Source organism: Bombus pyrosoma, linkage group LG10, assembly GCF_014825855.1.
Source record: "Bombus pyrosoma isolate SC7728 linkage group LG10, ASM1482585v1, whole genome shotgun sequence".
In the NCBI taxonomy this organism is placed as follows: Eukaryota; Metazoa; Arthropoda; class Insecta; order Hymenoptera; family Apidae; genus Bombus; species Bombus pyrosoma.
Genome location: NC_057779.1, coordinates 842,935 through 867,886, shown reverse-complemented (window position 1 = coordinate 867,886; position 24,952 = coordinate 842,935). Strand labels below are relative to the sequence as shown.

Below are 24,952 nucleotides of genomic sequence, written 5' to 3'. Positions count from 1 at the left end.
GATAAATAAAAGACCAATGAACAAAATATTCAAATGTACATATGTACATATAATGCAAAAGGAAAAGATGTCTCTTTCAACGTGTGAAAGAACGAATTCGAAGATGGCAAAAGAAAAACTATTGGAAATCGGGGACAAGTGGTCTCGAGTGGTATTTACGGGGTCAATGGTTATTCCGATCAGCAATTCGCTACAGAAACCAATAACCATTAATACCAATGATGAGCTTTTACTGTCTTCGGATTCAGTATTGCACAAGAAGTATCTTATACCTCTGTTCTTTTAAATCATAATAGCGGACCTTGAACTTGATAAACGTACTCGAATGTTCTTTTAAAAAAATCTATAATTATTTAATCTAATATAACTTAGGTACGAAAACAAAGAGAGAAAAGAAATTATGAAAAAGAAATATTGAGTTCTTTGATTTCGTGTGAGTTAATCGATAAGAGAGAAAGAAAAAAACTTATAATTGTCGAGATAATTTAGTATTAGACATAGAAGTCGATGATCTAGCATTCGCGGAAAATTGGCGGGGAAAAGCAACGCGTACCTAGCCGTGTTCATATTTGACAACTGCTCCACAGTCTGGGCACCATCTCCTAGACTTTTAATTATAGCTTTCCCAGGCTGGTCGTTACCAACGACGGATATTAACCGTGTAGCGTTCAGACCAAGGTTGATCAAGGCGTTGGCGATATTTCGTCCGACCCCGCCACAATTTTCTCGGCTTCTACCGGCATGCGTTCTACCATCGTCCTGAAAGAATACGTCGATTATTGATCCGGAATATGGAAAAGATGCGCCGCCTCTAATCGCGCGTCGAATACTACGGGGCTCGATTGATCGATCGTCTTTGAATTCTACGTGATAGCGGTAAGCGATCAGAAATTAAACTTCTTTTCCGTTATTTTTCTTTCATTTCTTTTAAAAATTAATTCTTCTAATGAAAACAGACTAAAAGTCTTTCTTTACAAAATAATATATACGTATAAAAAATAGTATTTAATTATGGAAAAAAACAGAAACGGTAGAAAAGAATTATTGAAAATGGGTACGCAATTGAGTTGTAAATGAATTATCTTCAAGAATGCATAATTGGAGTAATAACAAATATCTTGTTTCGTGTATTATTCTTTTGATATGCTGTAATATAACTTTTGGTTATTTTACAGTATGATTAAGCTTTATAAAGTCGTTGTCGATCGTGACTAAATCCATAACACGTGTCGTCTCGAGGACATCATGTTCGATGGATTAATTTTCCCCAGTTCAATGCCAAGAATAAATAAAGAAAGCGAGAAAAGCGGGAAAGCTTTTTCAAGGAGATCACTAGCTCGCACCTGTACGCGTACGTTTCCTTCCTCGTCACAACGATTCAATTACGAGACGAGCATTCTGTCTGGAGGTACTTGCAATGTCATCGAGCAGAAAGCTGCTACTCGGGATTGATGCAGCAACCTCTGCATAAAACACAATCTCCTCTTTTACTTTACTTTATTTCATTTGTATTTTATTTTCTCAATTTTGTCTTCCTTTTTCATGGAGTAATTTTCTTTACTTTTCTGATTATTACCTGTGTACTCGTTTGCATCACTTACGTGTTTCTTTTTCCTTTTCTAACGTTCTCTCATTTACGATTTCAGATGGCTCTCTTAATCATCTCCGTTCGCTTCACTTATCTTGTTCGCGCACCCTCCTCATCGGCGTACTTTCCTCTTATTTTTCCTCTTATCGTACGATTTACCTTTCTCGCTCCACTCTTCATAAAATTATCCTTGCCAGCTCTCGTAGTTTTTTTACGGGCAGCCTCCTCTTTCCTCTCGTGAATTTTTTTATCTCCTTTTCGCTGTACTTTTTTCGTTGTCGTTCTTCCATCTCGTATAACTTTCTCTTTCCAAACTCTCTCTCACGTACAATACCCCTCTCTTTCTCTTCGAGCTTTCTCCCCTCCTTCCGACAATATTCTCCCCTCGTTCCTCTTCTTTCTCTATTCTATTCTATCCGAAGCTTTTATCCCCTCCATTTTACTTTTAAATTCTACAAACTGTCTTCTCTCTTTTCAAACAACTTGTCCTCTTGCTCCATTGCCTTTACCCTTGTATCGTATTCTCCGTATCTTTAGAGATATTCCAATTATTCTCTTCTTTCTTGTACCTACGACTCGTGGCCTTTGTTCAATTCCTTCCCATTTCCCACTTTTCCGCCCTCCTTTCATCAAAGTTTCTCCACTCGTTTCATTTCTCTCACGTTCGTACTCTTCCTACTTTCCGACCAGTCCCTGACGAATCTACTTACAACATTAACCTTCTCGTCCCGTCTATTTCCACAGATTTCCAATCTCCTGCCTCCCTCATCCTCGCTGTCTTTCTTACCGCCCACTTCTCTATCCTCGCACTTCCTCCCTTCCATTGCTATTCTGTCTCTTTCTTGTCCAAATACCCTTCACCCCTCAGAACACGTGCCACCGCAGATTTTCCACCACCGCTGTCTCTCTCAAAGCCACGTTTCCCCCTCTTACAATCCATTCCTACCAATCCTCGTTCACCCCCAACGAGGTGCTTTCTCCCCTCCAGCGCCAGGCTTTCTCTCGCACACGATCCACCTCGGTGGCCGCCACCGCCGCCTCTCGCAGAGTTTCTATCTCGTTTCATCCCCATCGTGTGCAGCCGAACCGATCGTCGATCTCTGTCTCGTCGGTGGTCGCGCTGTCTGTCGCCGACACCGTGCAGCGCGGAGTCAGTCCGGTTGCCTACCTCGGGCGCTGTTGACAGCCACCCCCCGTGCGCGAGGAACTCTTCCCGATGCCAGCCGCGTTACCACCGTCTCTTCCACGATAGTGGCGAGACCCCGTGACAGTGGCCGTCTTCCTCCCGCGAGAAACTGCCTGCACGAACTTACGTGGTGTCGTTATGTGTCGCTAGATCTAATCTTCTATTGTTTTTACAGTGTAGGGACGTACAGTGCAAGAAACATAAAACCAAGTAGTGATTTGTTAGGAAACTCGTATAATACATGTTAGGTTCAAGTGTTCGTTTGTTTCGGCATACGAAACGATTGTTGGCCCAATAGTTGATCAGTCGGTAGTCAGTACGAGATCAAAGGTAACGCTGGTAGCAGTGCTAGGAACGTCAATGGGCGGTGAGCAGAGAAAATGACGAAGCGGACGACGAATCGTGTGAGATCATGGTGGTGAATGGTAGCGGCAGCAGCAGCAGCAGCAGCAGCAGTAGCAGAAGCAGAGGCAAACGGCGGAAGCCAGCGCTTCTGGCATGAACGACGAGGACAACAGTCTCAACGAGGCTCGCGGTTGCGGCGATGCTTATAGACGTGACGTGACCAGCACGTTCGTGCCCATCTCGCCGAACCAACGCTCACTCAAACTGTCTGATCTTGCTCGTGATACTTGTGATCCTTATGACGATGTGCGTGTTCGATTGACGATTGATGGTGTACCGTGACAACCTAAAAACGAGCGTTTAAAGGTCAGTAACGACCATCCGTTCGACTTCTCGAAAGGTCCCCCCCTCTGTCTGTTTGTCTCTCTCTCTCTCTCTCTCTCTCTCCTTTGTCTCTCGCCGTTTTACCCCGGTTTGCTCTCGTGGTTTGTTAGCTTTTCTCGGTTTTTTGGCATCAGTGTGGAGTCACGTGTATGCGGGGCGGAAAGGCAATAATAACATCGTTGAAATATCTGCCCTGCGTCCCGGTCGAGAGTCTCCAAGTTTAGTGCATCCGTAGTTTATGGTGTTTCAATTTCCGTGATAGTATATAGATGTATAATAAAGATAGTATGAATGTATATAATGGTCGAACAACAAGGTGCAGGTCCTTTACAGAAATATTCGTTTATTAAGATATAACTAGGAGCGAACTAAGTCGCGGAGAGGGTGCGAGTGTACGGAGAAAAGGTTGAAATGATCGAGGCGGGGCCGTGATAGCGAAATTGGCGTCGAATAAATCCGTGTTTTGTCGTTGAACGGCAACAAGGAGAAGAAGAGCGTCTCGTAGGAAAGCGATGATAAATTTCTTCGGGAAGGTCGGGAGGAGGATTGCATAACGTCAACCCCTTCCTCTCTCCCTCGTCCTCGAGCCACTCGAGTTTCCCCTCTCGACTCACTGTTTCACGGTTTTCCCTCCTTGGTATAGCTGAGCTCTCCTTCAAACGGTAACAAACATTCGCGCCGATAGCTAATTAAAAGCTTTTTCACACAGATCCGCTCCTCTTTCTGGCCACCCTCTCTCCCTTCCTCATTCTTTATTCTCCTCTTTCTCTTTTTTCCTCCCCCGCTTCCACAACATTCGTTGTGTAACGAAGGAATTTTAATTAAAAAAGACACCGACACCTATTCTCGGTAGAGGCATCCACGATGTCGTTTAATTCACTGGACAAGGTCAGGTGTCTCTCTTTACCCTCTATCCCGTGCCTAGAGAGGATTTCTACCTCTTTTTCTCTTAACGCGACACTGGAGACGAAAAAAAGGAGATCACCCTGTGGGGATCGATTGTTGTCGCTTTTTTCACCGATACTCGCATAAATTTAAACGTATACAGGCTGAACATTGACCCAGGACATTGACTGGGAATCTTATCCTTTCAAACCTTTGACATTGTTCTTTGATAACAGTCGTTGCATTTGCCGATATTTGATATTTATTCGACGATTTTTGTATCGAAGAAGAATTAATAATAAAAGTTTGCTCATTTCTCCTCGTGGTTGACTTTTCTTCTAACTGGCTCGTGTATTCGAGCAAGCGCGCGGAGGGCTTAAACGATCGATGGGCCCTTAACTTTCTTCCGTGTTTCATTACAATGCACCACTCTCTGCTTCACCCCTTATGTATAACATCGATGCACGAAAGAACGTGTTTTCGAGAGCACGGATAGTCAACACGACGCTCTTTGCGACGTGGTCCCTCTTTTCCCTTCTTACATCCTTCTACCTTCTTCTACCCTTCGCCGTCGTGAAATCTTAGCGAATTTATCGACGACGAGATTTCTCTTGTCTCGTCCCAGTCCCCTCATCTCTGTTTACCCTCTTTCTTTTCTTAGATCCGCGCACAACGTGCACTTAGCTACCCACACGTAAGTACATACATGTACGTACACCTGGACATGTGTGCATTCTGAAGCACGGAAGCATGTATCGTCTCTACTTCTCTCTATGTGTTTATCCGTACATGTAGCTACATATATTCCGACACGAGCTCGAGAGAACTCTGGTGCAGTGATTCCCAACCATACGTGGCTACGTGACCACCTCGTCCAGTTGTGCCAGGAATTCGAACCCGTTAATTCAACTATTCTGACATTCTGTCGTGTTTCCCTTTTCCGCACACCCTCTAATCTTCGACTTCGTAATAGTATGGTATCCGGCAATCGCTGCGAACCTTAGCTGAACAATACGATCTTGGATCATTGGCAAGCTCTGCTTTGAAAACGCTTTAAATAGGTTCGACCATTTTGAGCTTACATACCTTGTCAGCGTTTATTCAAAGTGACAACTTCACCAACCATAATGCAAACTCATAGAACTTGGATAAATTAAAATCTTCCATACGGCTCTTGAATCATTTGAACATCTCGATGGTTCAACATTTTGAATGAAAATCATCGAAGCGTTGGGATATCTTGTAGAAAATCTGCAAGGCAAGCGAGAGGCACAAGGTCTAAATAAGGAGCTAAACAAGTCGAAGGTGTGAAGCGCCTTACGCTATATACTCCAAGCATATTTCTCTTTTAGTGGCCGTGTGGAAGTTTGTAAACTCAGATTTGCCATTTTATCTTCGAGCAATACATTAACCAGCTTTACTTGATCTCTCTTATGAGAACAAAGCCATTAAAACCGATTAACACTTGCACCACGTACAATGTACGCGAGAATGAACATACATTCGCGAGAATCAACCCTCACTTTTGGTTTTCATTCACTGACTTGTCCGACTTGTATTCGTCTTCGTAGAATAAACATGGTTCAAAGTAAAGTTCTCATTAACAGAATAGACACCTTGCGCGTATTTACCATATTTACCGAGCTTGTGAGCCGTGAAACGAGGGAACGATGAATACTTGAGAAGAACGCTGTCGGAAAGAAGCTATAAACTTTAGAGGCCAACCAAGGGTTGATTATCCAGCAACATCGTGAATATACGTGAAACATTTAGCTGGATTCTGCCGGTTTTAAATGTCATCCTTTAATACGTTATCGCCGGCGTTATATAAACATCCCGCTAATATGAATTCGTTTCACGATGATGATTGAGCCGCGACATTTCGTCCCACGGTCGAATTTCTCATCTATTTTGCGCGCTGCTCGCTTCATAAGGACACGGCCCTCTCGCTTCGACGTACCTTTCCTCGCTCTTCTTGCTTGAGCGACCCTCGTTTCCTCTAATTTGAACCAGATGAAAGCGAACTCGCCGCTTGACGTAAGTCGTCTAATAAGAAACGCGAACCTTTATGCTGCTGCTGATATGACTTCTGTTAAAAATAACCGATGCCTGGTAGCTACGTCTCCGATATATCTGACAGTAGCATCCCTCTTGTGGGTTTGAAAAATTCCCACTTCTGTATTATATTTCTTTAGTGTATACTGGGTCTAGTTATCAGCCGTTGAAGAAGAGCCTGTATGGGCGATAAAAAATTAGTACATATTCTGGTTAGATATCATCTTCATGATATTTTTAAAAAAATATTCTTTCTCGTGTAATATAAGATGAATTAATTTGGTATTATCCTGGGTGTAATTTCTTTTCTTCGAAGGCCGTGTACAATATATAATTCTAATGGAAGTCTATCAAGTATCGTTATCATTTGTATCATTATTGGTGTTCTTTCGAATGTAATTTTTTGTTTCTACTTTCCTCCGTTTAGATTCTAGTGATTCAGATCGAAGAAAAATCTGCGTGGGTGATAAAATGTTTGATAATCCGGATAGAAGTCCTCGTGATTTTATCTAAAATTATATTGTACGCATAGTAAATAAAGTGAATTGATTCTAGTTCTATCTGGTACCACCTTGAATGCAAATTTTTATTTTCTCTTTCCTGCACAGACAGACTTCGATATATAACTCCAATGGGAGTCTAGATTCTAGTGGCGCCTGGTGTATGTGAAAAACACATTTCGTTTGGGATTTTTATCGCCGATGTTTTTCGTATTAGCGTATTTGCTTGAACCCTTTGTGCTTTGTTTCCGTATCGTTCATTTCACAGTCTCTCGTCTTTTTCTTCTCCAGCGAGGGAACACAGCGTACCACGGCTGGTCGGCTAAGAGAAATCGATAATAGAATTGCCTATTGCACGCTAGAACTGTCAGAAAGAAATACAATTTAGCGAGCCACACGCTAGTGACCTATTCGTGACGTTTCACCGCGTACGATGTTGCTTCAACGCGATCTATCACGATGAAGGCTAATAATTACTACCTGCTGTATCTGTGTAACGCTCTCTGTGCATCAGATAATACGCGGCTGTGCGTGTTAATTGCGAAATCGAGCGAGAACTCCTTTCGAAATGCTTCTGTTCGAAAGACACGAGCAACTTCGATAGGATCGCCACAATTTGATATTTTGCAGAAATTTGTTACGAAATTAAGCCGAATCTCTTCTTTTTGAATCGATATCTTTCATTTTTCCTTCGATCTCGTTGTAATGTTTACTTCGTTACGACGAAGGTGCAATGATTTCTTCTTGATGAATGCCAGAAAATTCCAAGCACGTTCATTATCTTCGTAATTTTTCATTTCTTTGAACGTTCAGAGTGACTAGTTACGTATCCCGCAAAATGCGTGCAGCCTGGTAGTCTAATTCCGCTAGCCAGATGTCTCGACAATTTTAGGATTAATTCCTTCATTTCGTGCCTCTAATATCCACGCCAGCTTTATATCAGTGAAGTTTATTGCCTGTCCTTTGCTCCGACTTTATTGATGCACATTTCGTTCGCCGTAGAGCTGATATTTTTATCAATTTTCGACGTTCACTCGTGACAGAGAAATAGAGAAAGCCAACGGAACCATGCCGTCTCGGTGTCCGATATTCCGGCAAGATAAATTGTGCCCTATCAGGAACTTTATTGCTTTACATCGTTGACACGAATCTGTGACGCGTATTGTTTGCCACACCGAAACGAAAGGCTGGAACCGTTTTGCCGCCGCTCGATCGGTTTCTGTTTTAATCGTTTACCTAGAATGGTACCCTGCTAACGAGCGCCATCAATTTTGGCTACAGAGAGGTACTTCGCCTGTTTTCGCTTGCACGTCTTCTCAAGGAAACTCCGATAATGCGTTTTAATTCCATCTACAAAGAGAGGACGTGATTCTTGATACTCTACAATTTACTACGGATCATTAAGAGCGTCGAATATCGCAATGTCGCTACTTTACATACCTGTTTACTAACATGTATTGGATAATAAAAATAGAATAATAAAGACGATTAATAATTAATATAGGTAGTAATGAATAGAAAGACTTCGAACATATCGAAATTTCCTAGGCGAAATGAAATAGATTTCGTGCAGTTTAAAAAATGATACGATGGAAGTAATAATCCACTGCCTAAGTCAGACGGTAACGATTGAACGTATTAGTCAGATAATTGGCCAAACAGCCACTCGGGATATTGTAATCCGTAATTAAACGGGTTCTAATCAATCTATTAACAGAGACGACAAACCCCTAACCCAGTAAACACAGGCTGCTCGCTGTAAACTATCGAGCTGTGCAAGCATGTCCGAGGCGTGTGTACACGCCATAAATCATTGAAAGGTTATTCTTACAGCGATCAGTCTTTCGCCATTACCATCGTCACCATTGTCACCATGAGTTTTTTTAATTTCTCCCGATATAGGGATTGTCAGCAACGTTGTAATCGTGGAAGAGAATCATCGGAAGAAAAAGAGAAAGAAGACGAAGAAAAAAGCGGACGCAGGAAGCGCAAGAAGCAGAAAGGAAGGAACAAGGTACAGGTATAGACCGGTTGGCCGAGAAGCCGCAAGAAACAGACGACTACTGTCGGAACGTATAATGTGGCTCGCGTGACACCAGCCGTTTCTCACTGCACATTTCTCGTCCACGTCTACGGAGGAGGCTCTCCAGGTCTCAATAAATACACACGCTCCCACTTCCATTCTCTACCCGGACGGTATAATCCTTAACGACGAGGACACGCGTACCAGGGAGGCACGATAGTATGACGGTGATGCTGCTGCAACGTTCAGTCACCCTGCAGTCGACGCACAGCCAAAAGATAGCGAACAAGGACTGCAGCGCGAAGCCGCCTTTCTTATTCCTGCTCGACGACAGCCAGGAGCATCGACACTCCACGGATACCACTACGACGACGGCAACTAACAACAACAACATCAACAACAATAACAACAACAATAACAACAACAATAATAACAACGAAGTATTTAAAGGAGGTAACAGAAGAGACAGTAGTCGTTCGTACGTCGCCGACGAGGCGGCGGCGTCGGTGACGTCCCAAAGACGCGCCGATTGTGGCCAGGACGTCGCGATGCGATATTACCGGCTCTGGATCTACACCTGTAACTTGGTGCTGCTCGGTAGCGCGCTCGGCTTCGCCGCCGCGGTCTCACGAACACTCTTATTCACCGGCGATCCACGCCGGTACATGGTGCCAGGGGTACCCCGTGCATTCGACCCGACAGCCCTTTACGCTTACTTAGCATTAGCCACGCAATTGGGCCTGGTGCAATTGTTGGGTTGTATAGCGGCGAGGAGATTGAGCGCGAGACTTTTGAACGCCTACTGGGTGCTGCTACTGGCGCTTCTATTCGGTGACGCCGTCATTGGGGTCGCCTGGGTCTTCCGGTTTGAGAGGATGCGCGTCGAGCTCAGGCCCACTCTCAAACAACGATTACAGGTGAGTATCTTTTTTTCTATTCCATTCGATCTTCGTTCGCTTATTTTTCGAACTTGTTTTTTGATCGATAGGATTTTTACAGAACGATACGTAAGCGGGGATGATCAAGATCGATACCTAGAAAAAGCATCAGAGATGATAGAAGAATTTTGTATAGTTATGAGTGAAGTTCCTTTTTTTTTTTTTTAGAAATCATTAATCGCTTCGTATCATTCTGTACCGATCTAATCTCTTGCCCTATGATTTTTTTATTAGCAATTAAACTTTCTTACAAATATGATCTATTTTTGAATGGAAATATTAAAAGGCAAAGTGATAAATCAACGTTCTAATATCTTAGTCTAGAAAACTCAATTGGCAGAGTCCTGAGTCCTGGTCTCTAATTATGGTCCAGCAGTTCAATCATCCGACTTTCCCTTTTCTTACTTTCGCTCGCCTTTAATCTCACGTGTTATGATCTTGACAATTTTCGATACAGCTAGTAGTTACGAACGAACTTTGATTCGATACGACTTTGCCTGTCGAGCCTTACACAAGCGAACTTCACCTTAGGCGTCTCAAGGTAGCCTGGTGGTTAGTGGAAAAAGTTAGACGTCAAGAGTTAGAAGGTCTTTCCATCGCGGAAACTTTATGTCTGTGATACGGGATGAGGCTGCAAATCAGATTCCAAGCTCCGACAACGAGGACTCTCTCCTCTTTTCTATTAGACGAAATCGTCCCATGGATCGATCGTGAGCACACCTCGAACGAATTTTATCCGGCCATTTCTTCGGTCGTAATATGCCAGGCATGAAATACACATTGAATCGTGATACGCATCGCTTTATTATCCCGGGAATGTGTGTTCCGTTACCTAGAATTGTTCGAAATTTAGGGACGCGATAGACGATGATATTGAGTAGATACACGCCCTCCTTTCCAAACACTGCACAAGGCTTTAGCTTCTGACTGTGTTAAGGAAAGAGCTCGAGAATCTCGATAGAGAAACGTACGACGACTAAATCGTGAAATTTTATGCTCGATGAACGAGAATACCATTATACGCATGTTGAGAGGGGAAGATTGTCGTTAAGCGAGGAATAAGTGGCTCGTTTTCGCAATAAGAGAATCGGTAATATCGCGATCAAGAGTCCTGGGATGGATTTCTTACGAGGAAATAAATCTATTCGAGTCGAGTCGAGCCAACCACTCCATTTTCTTTCTATTCCGACAGAATGAGAAGAAAAAAAAGGAATAAAACAGAAGGAGAGTATCAAAGAGAAACGTTAGAGATATAAAAGATTATCAAGAAGGTCACAAAAAAATTATCGAAGCTCACGATACGTCGCGTGTCTTAGCATTCGTAGTTGCCCGTTGGAATAATTTAAAACGTCTCTGTGCTCGATCAAAATTTCGCTCGGAAAGTTAGAGGTTTCGCGCCTCCTCCGTCGATTGCTCTCCGACTAAAAAGTCTTTCGAATAGAACCGGACGAAGGACGATAATTTTCGTCCAGGATACGAAGTGCAGTTGCATTAAGGCGGAGCATAAGCTGCGCAAAAAAGGAGGAGAGGAATCGGTTTCCGGAGGAGCTGGAGAAAGCGGCGAAGAATAGCGGAGGCGTGGCATCCCTTATCACTTCTACATAACATTCAATGAAGTATCGACCGCGTGGAAAGAACAGGTTTCCGGTGTCGGAACCGGGACCAAGTCCAAACACTTTTTCAATGTTTGGCAGAAAAATTGTCAGTGAATCATAAATAAGGTGGTGTCTGACTTGGCGAGAATCGAGCCGATATTAGAATACTTTCTCATCCCCTTCTACCCTAGGGGAGTTCCTAGAGGCAACTCAATTGAATCATCATTTTTGTTACGTACGATATTTCATTCGATCTCCGCTTCTACTTGAAACGTGCCGCGTGTCTATCATTCGATACGCTATTCCCGGTACTTTTTAATCAATAAACATAAAAAATATATAGGGTCGACCGGTGACCAAAAAATCGATCTAATCTTTGCAGTAAGAGGTATAGGATATAACGTTAGTCGTTAGACACTGGTGAATTGTGGTCGTACTATAGTAGGCTCGAGCAGACGTTAAGTTGATTTAAATTCACAGTCGATCATAAATATCTACATACATCCATAAATTTGATTTATGGGAAGAAAGTAAAAATGCACTTTCTTGTTGAATCTTTTATGGTGCCGTATTAATACACGATGAGATTGTATATTATCGGTATCGATATATTAATTTTAATATTTTGAGAAGGAATTAAATCATCTGGAGTTAACGCTCTTATCGTAATAGTTCAAATGTGAAGGATGCATATGGATTTTTGTTACTCACTAAATATACCCACTAGAACATTCTCTTTGTTTTTTTACTACAAAGTTTTTCACGCGTCATTGTAATGTTTTGCACGTCCAGCGCGTAGCGTTATTATAATTCGAACATTCGTGGTTGGCTGACCGGCCACGAGGTAAGGTACGGTTTGTGGCATGATACGAACATTATTCATACCATAGCCAACATACAGCCTGCTAACTATTTATAAACTAGCATACATGCATTCACGTATTTCCTAGCAAACTTTACGCCGCGGAACTACGGAATTTCTGCCTCTCTTGACGCTTGACATTAAACCATGTAGGTACATAGATAAAAAAAAGGGTCAAAGCAACGACCGATTCTGAATTTCAAGATTAATTAATTCGGTCCTTTTATTCTGAAAAGAATGGAATTGTTCTCTTTTATATATATGTATACATCGAGGACGAACGAAGATTAAATTAACACCTTCGACGAGTTTCGAACTAATAATGATTGAGAAAAGATGTAATCTTGAAATTAATCGATCCCTTCCTCAGACTTTTACTTTCCGCGAATCACACGACTCGTTTATTTCCAGCGAATTCTTAATCAACGATTGAAAGTTTTCATCGTGGCGACACCGTTTCCGCCTATCGAGCGAGAACAAGCCTGAAACTTTAAATAACTTCGAAGAGCCTAAACAGTCTGAAATTTTTATCAACGCGAGAGCGTTGATATATCGCTGCAGTAGTACTCATGTCTGTTGAAACTTCACGGGGAAGTTCTGTCTGTCCATTTATCCTGAGATATTGATTTAAATATTTAGATAGTACAAATTATTCTCTCGATATTAATCTGAAAAAACAAATTTTCAATATTTCTTTTTAGATATCCTTTCCATGAAAAGAAGACTAAAAGTTTTAGAAAGAAAATATTTTCTCTACCGCGTTTCACATCGGATACGATATGAGTTTTGGAAACATTCGGTGATGAACTAGCTAGCCGTGCTAATTAAGAAACAGTGAACTAGTTTACTGGCGCCTCGTTACTCGTCACGATGAAAAATCAGTGTCACGGGGATTACTAACAATTCCAACTTTTCGCCCGCTTCACCTCGTTTCTCTGCCCGTATCTGCAGTCATTATTCTTAGCCCCGTTCTTATCTAGGTCGATCGCATAATCGACGGAAAATGTGCGTACCCTTGGATAATCGACCTGGATACATGGGACCACCGGTCGCCTTGCCTTATACTTCTCCTCATTTAAAAATTCTCTTCCATGCAAAAATTTACCATCGAATTTTCTCCTTTATCTTTCACATTTAATTCTATTGCGCCCTTTGGATCATTTTCGAACCAATCGTATACTTCTATCTATTAAAAATTCTCATAACTCTGAGTATCGTGTCACGTTCTTTATGCTTCTTATCAATTTCAATCTTCCAAACGAATTCAATAAAAATTCCATAGTGATATTTAAACGTTCTATCGAACTCCATACTAACTGAGTCTATCTTCTAACACGTAAATATTGGTTCGATATCGAAGTGTTAAAAATATCGATTTAAAAATATCTGCAGCCAGTCGCCTTTCAACGAACGATGCGTAAATTTAGCCCCGTCGAATCGATGATGTTTCGAACGAAGCCGAAAACTTCCTAGTTCTATGACCGTCGTTCATGTACTATATATAGCAGGCCATCGACTGTTCTCCGATCGTAGAAAATGACCACTCTTTGTAGATTCTCGACGCCCACAAACATCTAAAAAATGTATGCCTTTCATATATCTTTAATTTTACAATTTTACTATCACAGATTCCCCAATTGTATAATTGTGCTTTTACAGAATCCTTATACTTATAATTTTACTCTTACAGCAATTATCCTGAACGTTCAATTCTACCACGATCTATTCGTCTACCAAAAAATTACTAATAGCTACGTTTCTGATTGACGTGAATTCTATCTCTTTTTTTCATCGCAGATGGAGTACGGCAAGGATCTACGATTTAGCGAGCAATGGGACCGTTTGCAGAAGGAGTTCTCCTGCTGCGGAGTGACCGGTCCTAGAGACTTTGGTGGTAGATGGCCACAGACCTGTTGCGTACCCACTGGCAACGTCAGTGACACTTGTCAACAACCGTACGCGAGAGGTTGCGAAGAATCGTTGATGAGATGGCTACGAAAAACCGCGGACTTGCTGTTCGTATTGGGCTTCTGCGTGATAGCGTTCGCGAAATTATGTTTCCTGGGGATACTGCGTTACGAGATAAGGGAAATGATACAAAAGATACGGTTGCTCCGAGAACCACCGCCGCCGGCGACTACCCTAACGCAACCACCGTTCTCGCAAGTGATACCGGAAGCCACTAACAACGGAAGCATCGTTCGACGCACGACTCTGCCTAACGCTGTCACTCCTTCCGGTAAATTTTATGAAATATTGCTGGTATAACATATCAATTTTACGAATATATAGAACATGTTTTTTCGGTATAGTCTCAATCAGATTAGCCGAGTTATTTAAATTCCGATTGCGGACTCGATATCGAATGACTTAATCAACGAGAATGTAGAGACTTAAAAGAATATTTCAGGTCAAGTAATGTTTTGTAAAGTATAAAGTATTCTTTAGTACAAATTTTATAATACAGTCGATGATAGCTCTGGCGTTAAAGAAGGAAGAAGCTTGAAAGGATGGTTGAATGAAATTAGTGCAATGACGGTGAAACATTAATTTTGACCATTGTGTAACAAAGGGACCAGAGGGCTTTAAATCTCTCAATGATTTCGGGGCTCAAAAGGCAGCAACCATTAAAAAATTCTGATAGGGGTGGAGTGTTTGTGTATAGGTTCGACGTAGGGTGTTAGATAAGAGGCGGTAGTATAAATAGCCGTATGGCGCCGACCACTGGAACGCACATTTGACGTCTTTAGGGGATGGTTATCTTCGACCTCGACTTTTACTTCGCTGTAGTCCACGCGGCATTTAGTAAAGATCTCTAAGTTCTTTTACCTTCATTATGAGTTTTTGCGATCTAATTTGTAAAAAATCTGTCTACTATATTTTAGAGAATTTCTACATACTACATTTTTAATCTTTTCAGTAATGAAACCACGAATTAAAATCGAAACTGTAAGTCACAAATCTGAAGAATCGTGTAAGATCTGATGATATACCACCTAGCTTAAGTGAACTACAGTCTTTATTGTGCTATGTAAATAAAAGACGGGCAAGAAAGCACAATCCAAGTAAACGTGAGAATGATTATTCGTCAGATGTCTCCCGGAGTTCTCTCGGGAAATTCCTTAACTTTCGTCCAGACACGTTTTTCCATTCATGGAAATTCTTTTAGTAATTAGCCATTACCACAATTTCCAATGTCTTCGATGGAACAAACGTTTCAACATTCGTCGACTGTGTAGATCGTTTTTAACATTCATTAAGGTCGTTCATAATTCCTTCCTTCTATTTTCTTTCCCCTTTGTTTCTTACACCGACATCTCGCAGTTGGCTGGCTTCGCAGCCAATAGCAGTTACACGGTTTAAACGACGCAGGGATGTGCCGAAAAGATCGGCTTAACAGCGAGAAAACCTAACAAGAGCTAATTGGATGAGCATGAAATTAACGAAAGATTAACGCTTTATAAATACTACGTCGAGTAGAATGGAGAATCTGTAACGGGAACGACGACGAGGACAAAGTGTTTTTCAGAATCTTTTCACGAACGTTCGATCTGCCGCTTATTATCTCTCTCGTATCTTCTGCAAATTGAAACTAAAAACGAAGCTGTTGAATGAAGTGAAACGAAAACTCCGATAGTTGCTGGTGAGGAAACGAACAATACTGCGAAGCTGACCGGAACCGTAGACCGTTAACGAGATTCGAGGAAGATAAAAGTAGCGCAGAGCGTGCACGAGCTCATTGGAAAATCTAGATTGCGTCGATTATTCCTTCGACATGCGATTCCTACGATGAGCAAATATGTTTACTGGTTGCACGGGATCCACGAAGAGAGTCTATTATTGTCGCGATTGAAACACGCGAGTTTCGATCATGGTATAGTAATGGATCCTCCGAAGATTTATAATCTAGATACAATACTGGTGAGAAATATTCAGTCACATATTTATCTTCGATAGAATACAATTTTGGATTAACGAAAGTATTACAATTGGTTTTTAAAAGCTAATATGCAACGACAAAATTAGAATTGTCGTTTAAGAAGACTGATTATCTAAATCGATTAGTTTCCAAGCTATAGAGCACGTAAAAATCATTGAATCGTGAATTTTATTATAATATACAATTACCAAGCTTCTTTAATAGATAATATATAGTCTGATAATTTCATAAAAAGATAGTACTAAATATGTACTGTTTCTAGTTATTAGTCTGTCATCAACCTGTTCACTTTGATCACATTCCCGTATTGTCTTTAAAAATCAACCAAAATATCGAAACACTCAACAGCGCGCAATAGAGAAATGTTCGTTCGTCTAATTATTACCAGCTGGAAATTTCGAGAAAATTCGAGGTAACTGAGTAATACCCAACTCGTTAAGCATTTAGATGAGACGAGGGGTGAAAAAGTTCTTCCAAAAAATAATTGGCATGAAACGACAAAGGGGTTAACGACATGAAAGAACCGCGCGCATTAAACCGGTCATAGAACGAAAGTGGGAACACGTCGAGTTGTTTCACAGGCAAATGCATAATTCTACGTTGAAGCTAGCGATCTTGGTCGAGGCTAATCATTTAAGTAATACACCCTGCACGTATTATGTTGAGCTCTGCATCGTCCGGGATCAGAGTAGAAGAACTAGGACATTGCGTGCTCCAGTATAATAAGTATTTAGCACCCTGTTCGTACTGTCCTGTAATTACACAAACGATAGAGCGGATTTTAACTTCTAAGCTAGACTCGTGGTGTAGTTTCAATCAAAGGTCATATCGTCGAAAGATAAGAAGTACCGTTCGTATCGCTGATCACCGCATGGAAAGTGATTCCGTTCAAAAGTCCGCAATTGTCGTCATATTTTTTATCGTCCTAGACGATCTATATGACCCGTTTAAATTATAAAGATAATGATTGTAGTATCGATTTTATACCAGGCATGAATTTTTCTACGGATACTACTATATCGATATCGTACATCGTGAAAGCTTCGACCAAGTCTCGGTTTCGTAATCGGAAGCCTCCGGCAGTGTCTTCGAGGTCTCCCGATCGTTGATGGTTGTTGAAAAGACAGGATGAAGAATGTTTCTTTCAGATCTTGTCAGCTGTCCTCCTTTCCAGAATTGATCATTCGTCTGCCCTTTCTCTGAGAGAAACATTCTTTATACGGAATAAAAAGGGAATCTTGACAATGATTTCCTCGAGGATGGAAAAGAAAAACGTTTCTTCCATCGTTTATCGGTCTCAGTAGAGGAATTAAATTCTCGATATAGCTTCCAAATTGAACGAGTAATTATTGTCGCGAGTTTCTTGATAAATGAAATTCCTTCGTTTCACTTTCCGCTAAATAATTTCTGTAATACCCTGTGGGAATTTTTCCAGACCCTCGAAACGGATGGGCAGAATCAGTAACGCGTGCTACGCTGCATCCATGAAACACGTGCCGCTAAAAATAATTTTATACGCCTGCTCCGTAATTGGTATTCGATCAATTTTTAAAGAGCAGCCAAGAATAAGAGAATTGATCTCGGAGCGATGCATCAGCGTATGAAATCTTCAAATGGGAGTCTAACCGAAACCGTTTTCTTTCGATGTTCTGTTCATAGAGGCTAGACATAAAGGAATATCCTACTTCTATCCGCGTGAAACATTCGGTCAATGTGTTTACACGGAAATCAAAGAGAATAGGGTGACATTTGCATCACCCTAAACGGCCATGAAAATACCTATCTTATTTCCCTTCCGTCATAGAAGAAAGAAGGGAAAAGGCCAATACGTAATTCGGAATACGGTATCTCCCCTTAACATCGAATTTGGATTCTTCTCGACCGATCGAGAATATATCAGCGGGTGATTCTTCGACTACCTCCCTTCTTATTTGCAATTGTATTAATCCCAAAGGTTGTAGAAGTCCTGGAAAACTCGAGTGCCATTATCGAGCCAGCGATCTAGCAGCATTATTTGTACGAATGCGTGCAATCGACGCATCGCAAACGTATAAACTCGATCTAGCTAACTGTCAGTGAGGGACACTGTAATAAAAGACTGATTGCACGCGATGTACATCAATAACTACCACAACATTAAAACCAGTACGGACGTTACTAGTAATAGAATGTAAAGGTTGAAGGTTCTCGCAATCTTTTTGCTACAACTGTATACATAGTTGTCGCGTGGAACACGCTCTATTGACAATTGCAGCGCAATCGGTATTCGGAATAGTTAACGAGCTAGAGTAGTCGAGCGAGAAAACATCCTGTCGTTTAGCGACTAATTTGAATGTAAGACACGGAGAATAATATGAACTTCATGCAAACAGTTAAATAATTACGCAGAATGATTATAACTCAGAAATATTAAGTAGTCATTATGACGCCAATTCGCTGGAAAACCAGTATGAATAATAATGTCTTGATATTAAAGATAAGAAAAGTGCTTACGAAGGAAACAAAGTGCAAACTTTTCCATGAAACTATTTTATCCTTACATTGATAAAAATCATTCTAGTTGGCATCTATTGATACCCGGAGCAAAGAAAATATCCTTAAAAATTATAATTTGAAATTATTAGAAATAGAAGAAAACATCCCAATACAAGAAATTTATTTTACCCAAAAATGATAAGAAAATGAATTTTAGGAAATGCATCGTTGCTGATCCAAACGGACGAGTGCAATACCGGAAAGCATCCCTTATTGGCGAACAATCTGCAGGACGGTGGCGCAGACAGCGACACGAACAGTCATTGCGCGCTGATTCTCGAGGAAACGACACCCACCTCGGCGAACCATAATTGTGGCAATCGGGAGAAAAGTAACGGCAACAACAACTATGAGATGCGAGAGTTCAACAGGAGATTGTGGTTGTCGAACGGCGGCAGCCCGGGCACGGGTATAACAGCCGGTGGTCAAAGCAGGCGCACCTGACTATGGAAGTGGTGGCGAAATACGTCGAACCGTCTACTCTACAGGAGCAATCGGTCCGCCGAGATCACCGTGTATAAGTAAGCTAATCCGTATATGCCTGACTCTCTATATGCGTGAATTATCCTGTCAATAACACAGCATGACAGGATAATCTTTTTCTATTTCAAAAAATATAAAAAGAGAGAGATGATAAAATATGAATAAACCTTCGGATTCTCGTATTCGTTTAACCACTTAACGAATAAAGTTTCCCTCGATTTATTAACGATATTAAATATTTTTATAGATATAGGTACATAGATGTACAATACATATTTTGTAAGATATTTTGGTACAAGATATCGTATACGATCTATACAGATCAATGGTTAAATTAAAAATAATTTATGCCCGTATATGTTACAGGAATGTGCTGTTAAGTGGTTAAATTCTTTTCATAGAAAATAGAAAGGAGTTCTTTTAGCCAGAAGAGTTACGATAATAGTTGCATATAGAACATAGAGTTGCAACGATAGAGAGTTCTTTCTGATAAAGAGAAGAGCCGATCTTTCACTTGAAAAGACAATGCACAAATGTCATAGGCACAGCAGATTATAGAGACGTATCGAAGGATATTATGTTGGGAGTATTGATTTTCACGTTAACCCGTCCTCAACGTTTCCGTTGAATCCGAAGGGGGATCCCTGTTCGATCCTTCATTTCTTTTTTGTCTCTCAAATTACACGGTGTCCGAGCAACGTTCCGCTATTCGTTTCTTGATATACTAACGGCGGTATAAAACGGGTAGTTTTTTCTCGATCGAGTCGACATAGATCGGTTTTATTCCGTTCAATTTTCCATCTTCTCTCGTTATCGGGAAATTGTCGAACATCAAGGAACGAAAATGATATCGTCGCTGTTATGTCAAAATTATGAACGCATAAATTTTCAAGTTTTCAGTAAAGACGTCAACCGAATCTCTTCATTTTTGTTCTTCTGTGCTCTATCTAAATTAAAACGATAAATACAGTATAATAAATTTAACCACGATGATTATACTCTAAGCTTGATTTATTATTTTACGTTCAATCATGAGTTTCCATAATTTATCGAACCGCACATGCACGATATTGGCTTTAGAGAGACGATGTTGCCACCCTGCCCTAATTTCTTCGCTATTAAATGCGTAAATCGCTGTGTATACGCGTGTATCATACGCACACGCATTTCAGGTCCCACTTTAGATTAGCTTTCGCTCATTTTGTAACGAGACGAATGCCCGCGCGAACACGAGCTTTGATTCCTTTTTAAATCGATAAAATAACGAAACTAGACGAAAGAGATCAGACTGAACCTTTGGGTCTCTGACTAGTCGAGGACTGACACCCCTTAATATTTTTCTACTAACTTTCGCTAGGATTTTTCCACTTCTATCTACTAGGTAAATTGCAATTGTCAAATCGGCCTATAAATCATCGTGCAATAAACCTAGATAAGGGGCGAAAGAATCGTGATCGTGAGTTTCTGACATCAGCAGTTTGCCAGTTTCCTTTCAGGCTGGATAGAGAGTACTGATGTTTTTCTACGAGAGAACTTATTTTCGTATACTGTAAGAGACTGTAGCGCATCGTTGATTTTATCAGATAGAAAATAACGTAACGATAGAATTATACACAGTTAAAAGGACTGCGAGCCATCTGGATCGCAATTAAGAAGGTACACCGTATGCAGATACCTTTCTCTTTTGTCCTTACATCCTTCTACTCGCTTGAATCGAGCATTCGTAACAGATCGATATTATCCGGCAATTTCCACTCTTAATTGACAATCGCTTGAGTTAGGAAGACCGGAAAGAAAATAATTGGTCGATAATAGATTTTAATTCATCCTACAAGAGGAAATTCTAATTACAGCGGGAATTCGATTGCATCGAAACTAACGTATCGTTAATTTTGATTCTATTAACGAATCTCTATTTTCGTCAAATTGATGAAGCCTCCTATTCAACATCCGTTTCGCGAACTCCTTGATCGAATTAAAGTCAGACATTTTCGTAATCTCGATTGGACTCGAGTTTCCAGTATATTTTTAGAAGTCAGGGGGTTAATTGACAGATATCTCGTTACTCTCGCTACATAGAAACGGTAAATGACCCGTACCAAAATTTTTTAGAACAGACAAGTTTATTCTGTTAGCGTTAAACGAAATACTCTAACGCGACTGAACATTTATATCCCGTAGATAAATAGATCTCGCGTCTCAGGATTCAAGCATGGTAAAATTAAGCAAGACAGCAATGACAGAATATTAGATGATTGTATAAAAAGAATAAAAAGTATATAACGCAAGAAGAGAGCATTTAATTCGAAATTTAAAACGAAGTAAACCGATACCGCGACGAGATTAATAAACACAAACGAAATGACTAAATCAAACTATATATACGATACTAAGCGTATGTTCATTTTTTAAAGGATAGGTCAGCAGACCGGAGCTAAGGTTTCTAAAGATTCTACTGACTTCACGAGTACACCAGCCCACAATAAGCGAATAACGTTCAAGGTTCTACGTGTCGCCAGGAAAGTGTATCGTTGAATCGTCTTGTATCAAATAGAACACACTCTAAATCCTTATAGTCGATGATAGAAGTTTATTTTAAAAAAATGGAACCGTTTCGACTAAGGCTAGACTAGACTAGAGTATAATTTGATTAGTTCCTTCGTTTCGTTCTTTCGAAAACCTCGTGGCACGACAGATCGGTTGAATCGTTTAGTAATTATAGGAAGTTTTAAAGATACATTTTCCTCGTGACGTCGTATACTGCGATGCGACTCGTAGTGCTGACGAACAGAGTAAATTTCCGTTTGCGTGACGACACAAGACGGCCACATGAAGCGAGAGTCGATACGAACAAATTACAAGGAAGATCGAACAAGAGGAGACAGAAGAAAAAAAGAAAGGATGGAAGCAAAACTTTACGAAAATGAGAAAAAAGCGAAAAAAAAGAAGAAGTACGTCGAAGCTGCACAAAAGAGAACATAAAAGCCTGTGTATGCCTTTCGACGTCCTTTCGATTTTCTTTTTAAGCGTATTCCTTACATGTCTTTCCGTCCTCGCACGGTCGGTGAACAAAAAAGAAACCAAAAAAAAGAGAAGAAGAAAAATAATCAATTACTTTTGTAGATTTATTTTTAGCAGTAAATTTTCCTATATGAAACTATCTCTCTTCGAATCGAAACAAACCAAAAAGCGTTTTAGACACGGAGCCATTGTATACTGATTTTTATCGCGTGAATCATGCTAGTAGTATGTCACAGTGTAAAATGTAACTATCGTTCGCTATTTATAAGGATAATACTCTCCAGCAGTTTGGTCCTTTTAATTAACATCGTTTATTACATCGTCATCACATGTTTAATTAGCGAACGATGGAGATTGCGCCCCGCTTTTCTTTTCACCGCGTTTCTGACCCAAAACCGGCGAAAGTTGTATCAAGTTGTATCAACGCACTCGGTTGCATTTATACACGACGAGAGTACAGTGCATTGCTCGCTATCAAAAGTTTTTTAGTACAACACTATATCGGCGAGATATATATATCAAAGGTTAATCGCTTATCGTCACGCGAACGTTTATTTTTTACTTGTTTTTTCGATTTTTCTCATCCCTTTTATGGTGAAATTCTACTAACGAATTGTTTCGATGAGTTAAACGTCAAGGATTATATGGATGCGATAGTTACGGCAGAATATTGTGGGATACTACTGCCAAACTGATTCTCCCTCTGCGAAAATACGATTATATAGAGAAAAAAGAGAAAAAAAATAGGAAATCTGTTTTCTAGACAAGCTACTATTACTTAGTGAAGATATAAGAAAAAAAAATAAAAAAGGCCGAAAAATTGCATTGGGAAAAAACACATATTATATACACACAGAGAGACATACACACAAAGTCACCGCATAAGAGTAACGACTATAAATTCCTAGTTCTTTTTATATAAAACGATACATGCAGCGCGAGTAGTCTGTATTGATTTGTGCAGTAAGTCGTATAAATATAATACGATACTCAAAGTAATTGGCTTCCTAGCTAGGATTAATCGAATCTTAGGGATTATATACGTTTACGAATGCAAAGTAATGGATATACGTATTTAGTAGACTGTATATAGCGATGTAGTCAAATAATAAGAGTCGATCGTCTGTTTAAGAAAAAGCCAGAATCAATTGCATACGGTTCAATCATGTATATGTTGAGAAACATCAGTTTTCTTTACTCTTGTTTGGAACAACATGAATGAAAGTTACAAGGCTATCAAGAATCAAGATACAAGCTGTACAGTTCATCATTAGACTTCAGATTTGATCTTTTGTCTTTCTCGTAATCGTATCAGTCTGGACAACAGGGTATTCTTAGCATCGTACGTTATAACGCGTAGATTACTATCAAAGAAACTATTTATTACGTGACATGTTTATTAATGCGTATTACTAATGATGTACATTTTTGAATACATATTTTGTTCCTTTTAGTTCTATCACATATGATTTTGTACCATTGTAAAGAGAAAACGAAAAAAAAACGCGAAAAGGGAAAGATTGCATTCCAGATAATCGAAGGTTCTTTCTTAACCAGGCCATCGAGTTATCGTTGAATGTATTAAGCTACAATAATAATATGAAAGCTTACACCTCGCAGACATACAGCCTCTGCCACTAAATGTATATAAGGATATACTATATGTAAAACATACGACAGATAGCGTTAATTGATTTTTAAACCGATCATTTAGAAAGGCAACTATGTTACTGCAAGCCGCCCAGAAATGAAAACCTACACGCTACCTTTAATTAGAATAAGCTTTGAAACTTTTGACTAAACGAGAAATTGATGTACTGGTTTTCACGTTTTGATTCGTTCCTTTGATTCGTTCAATCATCAGATCGTGTATTTGTTAAGCGAACGAAAGACTCGTATCTCTATGTTTAGTCAAACATATATTCAGACAATGAATAACGATCCCATAATGAAAAAGGCTTTAAAAAGATTCAACATGTGTAGTAATTTGTAACTGATTGATATTTAAATGTAATATGTATATCGAGACGAATGAAAGAGAGGGAGCTTTGAATAGTGCCTGCTTAAGAAACCTAATTTACTGTATCTGTAAATGGTTAGATATGGTATGTACGTTATTTCGTACACGGTAAACCTAATAGGACTACCGTAGCCAAGTATGGATAAAAGTGTAACTAGAATATAAAATACGTTCGTTATACTTTCATAATCATGCATATTATTATGCATAACGGAAAAAGTTTATCTCGAATTTTTTTTTTAAGGAATCCTTATAAATACTTTTTTCAAAAAGACATTAAGAATAACTTAGAAGAATTTAATTCAAATGACTATTCCTTTTTAAAATGTTCTATCTTACATCTTAATTTCGATATATTGCATGGACATAGTTTTCTACCTCTGGCTTTAATCATATTTTATGATTTTCATATTACATTATTCTATCAGATCACTCTTCCCTATACTACACTATGAGTTCATATTATTCAATACATATTCTTAAATGTACATAAAACCTATGTGGTCGTAATTGTATGTAAATACTGTTAAACGTTCTATAACTTCTCTGAAATATGAATACAAGGAAAATTGGTTATTTAGTATAATTCTGA

At 39.9% G+C, this 24,952-nt stretch overlaps 2 protein-coding genes across 8 annotated transcripts in view; one reads left to right on the top strand and one right to left on the bottom strand.

Annotated features, from left to right (window-relative positions):
• Positions 1 to 24,952, bottom strand: part of LOC122572122 (pseudouridine-metabolizing bifunctional protein C1861.05) — a 37,941-nt gene that overhangs the window by 7,290 nt on the left and 5,699 nt on the right. For all 4 annotated transcript variants that reach the window (XM_043736731.1, XM_043736732.1, XM_043736733.1 and 1 more), the window contains one exon: positions 554 to 759. In XM_043736731.1, coding sequence (XP_043592666.1) covers positions 554 to 759 — 206 coding nt within the window. The remainder of the gene's footprint in view (positions 1 to 553; positions 760 to 24,952) is intronic.
• LOC122572132 lies at positions 744 to 24,946 on the top strand. Of its 4 annotated transcripts, none has more exons than XM_043736754.1 (5): positions 744 to 876; positions 8,846 to 9,883; positions 14,159 to 14,600; positions 18,994 to 19,357; positions 21,734 to 24,946. In XM_043736754.1, the coding sequence occupies exons 2-4, from the start codon at positions 9,188 to 9,190 to the stop codon at positions 19,278 to 19,280; spliced, it is 1,425 nt and encodes a 474-aa protein (XP_043592689.1). In that variant the 5' UTR covers positions 744 to 876; positions 8,846 to 9,187; the 3' UTR covers positions 19,281 to 19,357; positions 21,734 to 24,946. The 4 variants fall into 4 exon arrangements, with proteins under 4 accessions (XP_043592689.1, XP_043592691.1, XP_043592687.1 ...); XM_043736756.1 differs by lacking the exon at positions 744 to 876 and adding an exon at positions 1,767 to 3,485 and having other exon boundaries at positions 21,739 to 24,946; XM_043736752.1 differs by lacking the exon at positions 744 to 876 and adding an exon at positions 1,768 to 3,485.

What these genes read in the sequence shown, in the direction of transcription:
- LOC122572132 (XM_043736754.1), top strand. Translation starts at nt 9,188, where the DNA reads ATGACGGTGATGCTGCTGCAACGTTCAGTCACCCTGCAGTCGACGCAC. An exon ending in CTCTCAAACAACGATTACAG is followed by an intron (nt 9,884 to 14,158) that starts GTGAGTATCTTT and finishes TTTTCATCGCAG; the next exon opens with ATGGAGTACGGCAAGGATCT. An exon ending in TAACGCTGTCACTCCTTCCG is followed by an intron (nt 14,601 to 18,993) that starts GTAAATTTTATG and finishes AATGAATTTTAG; the next exon opens with GAAATGCATCGTTGCTGATC.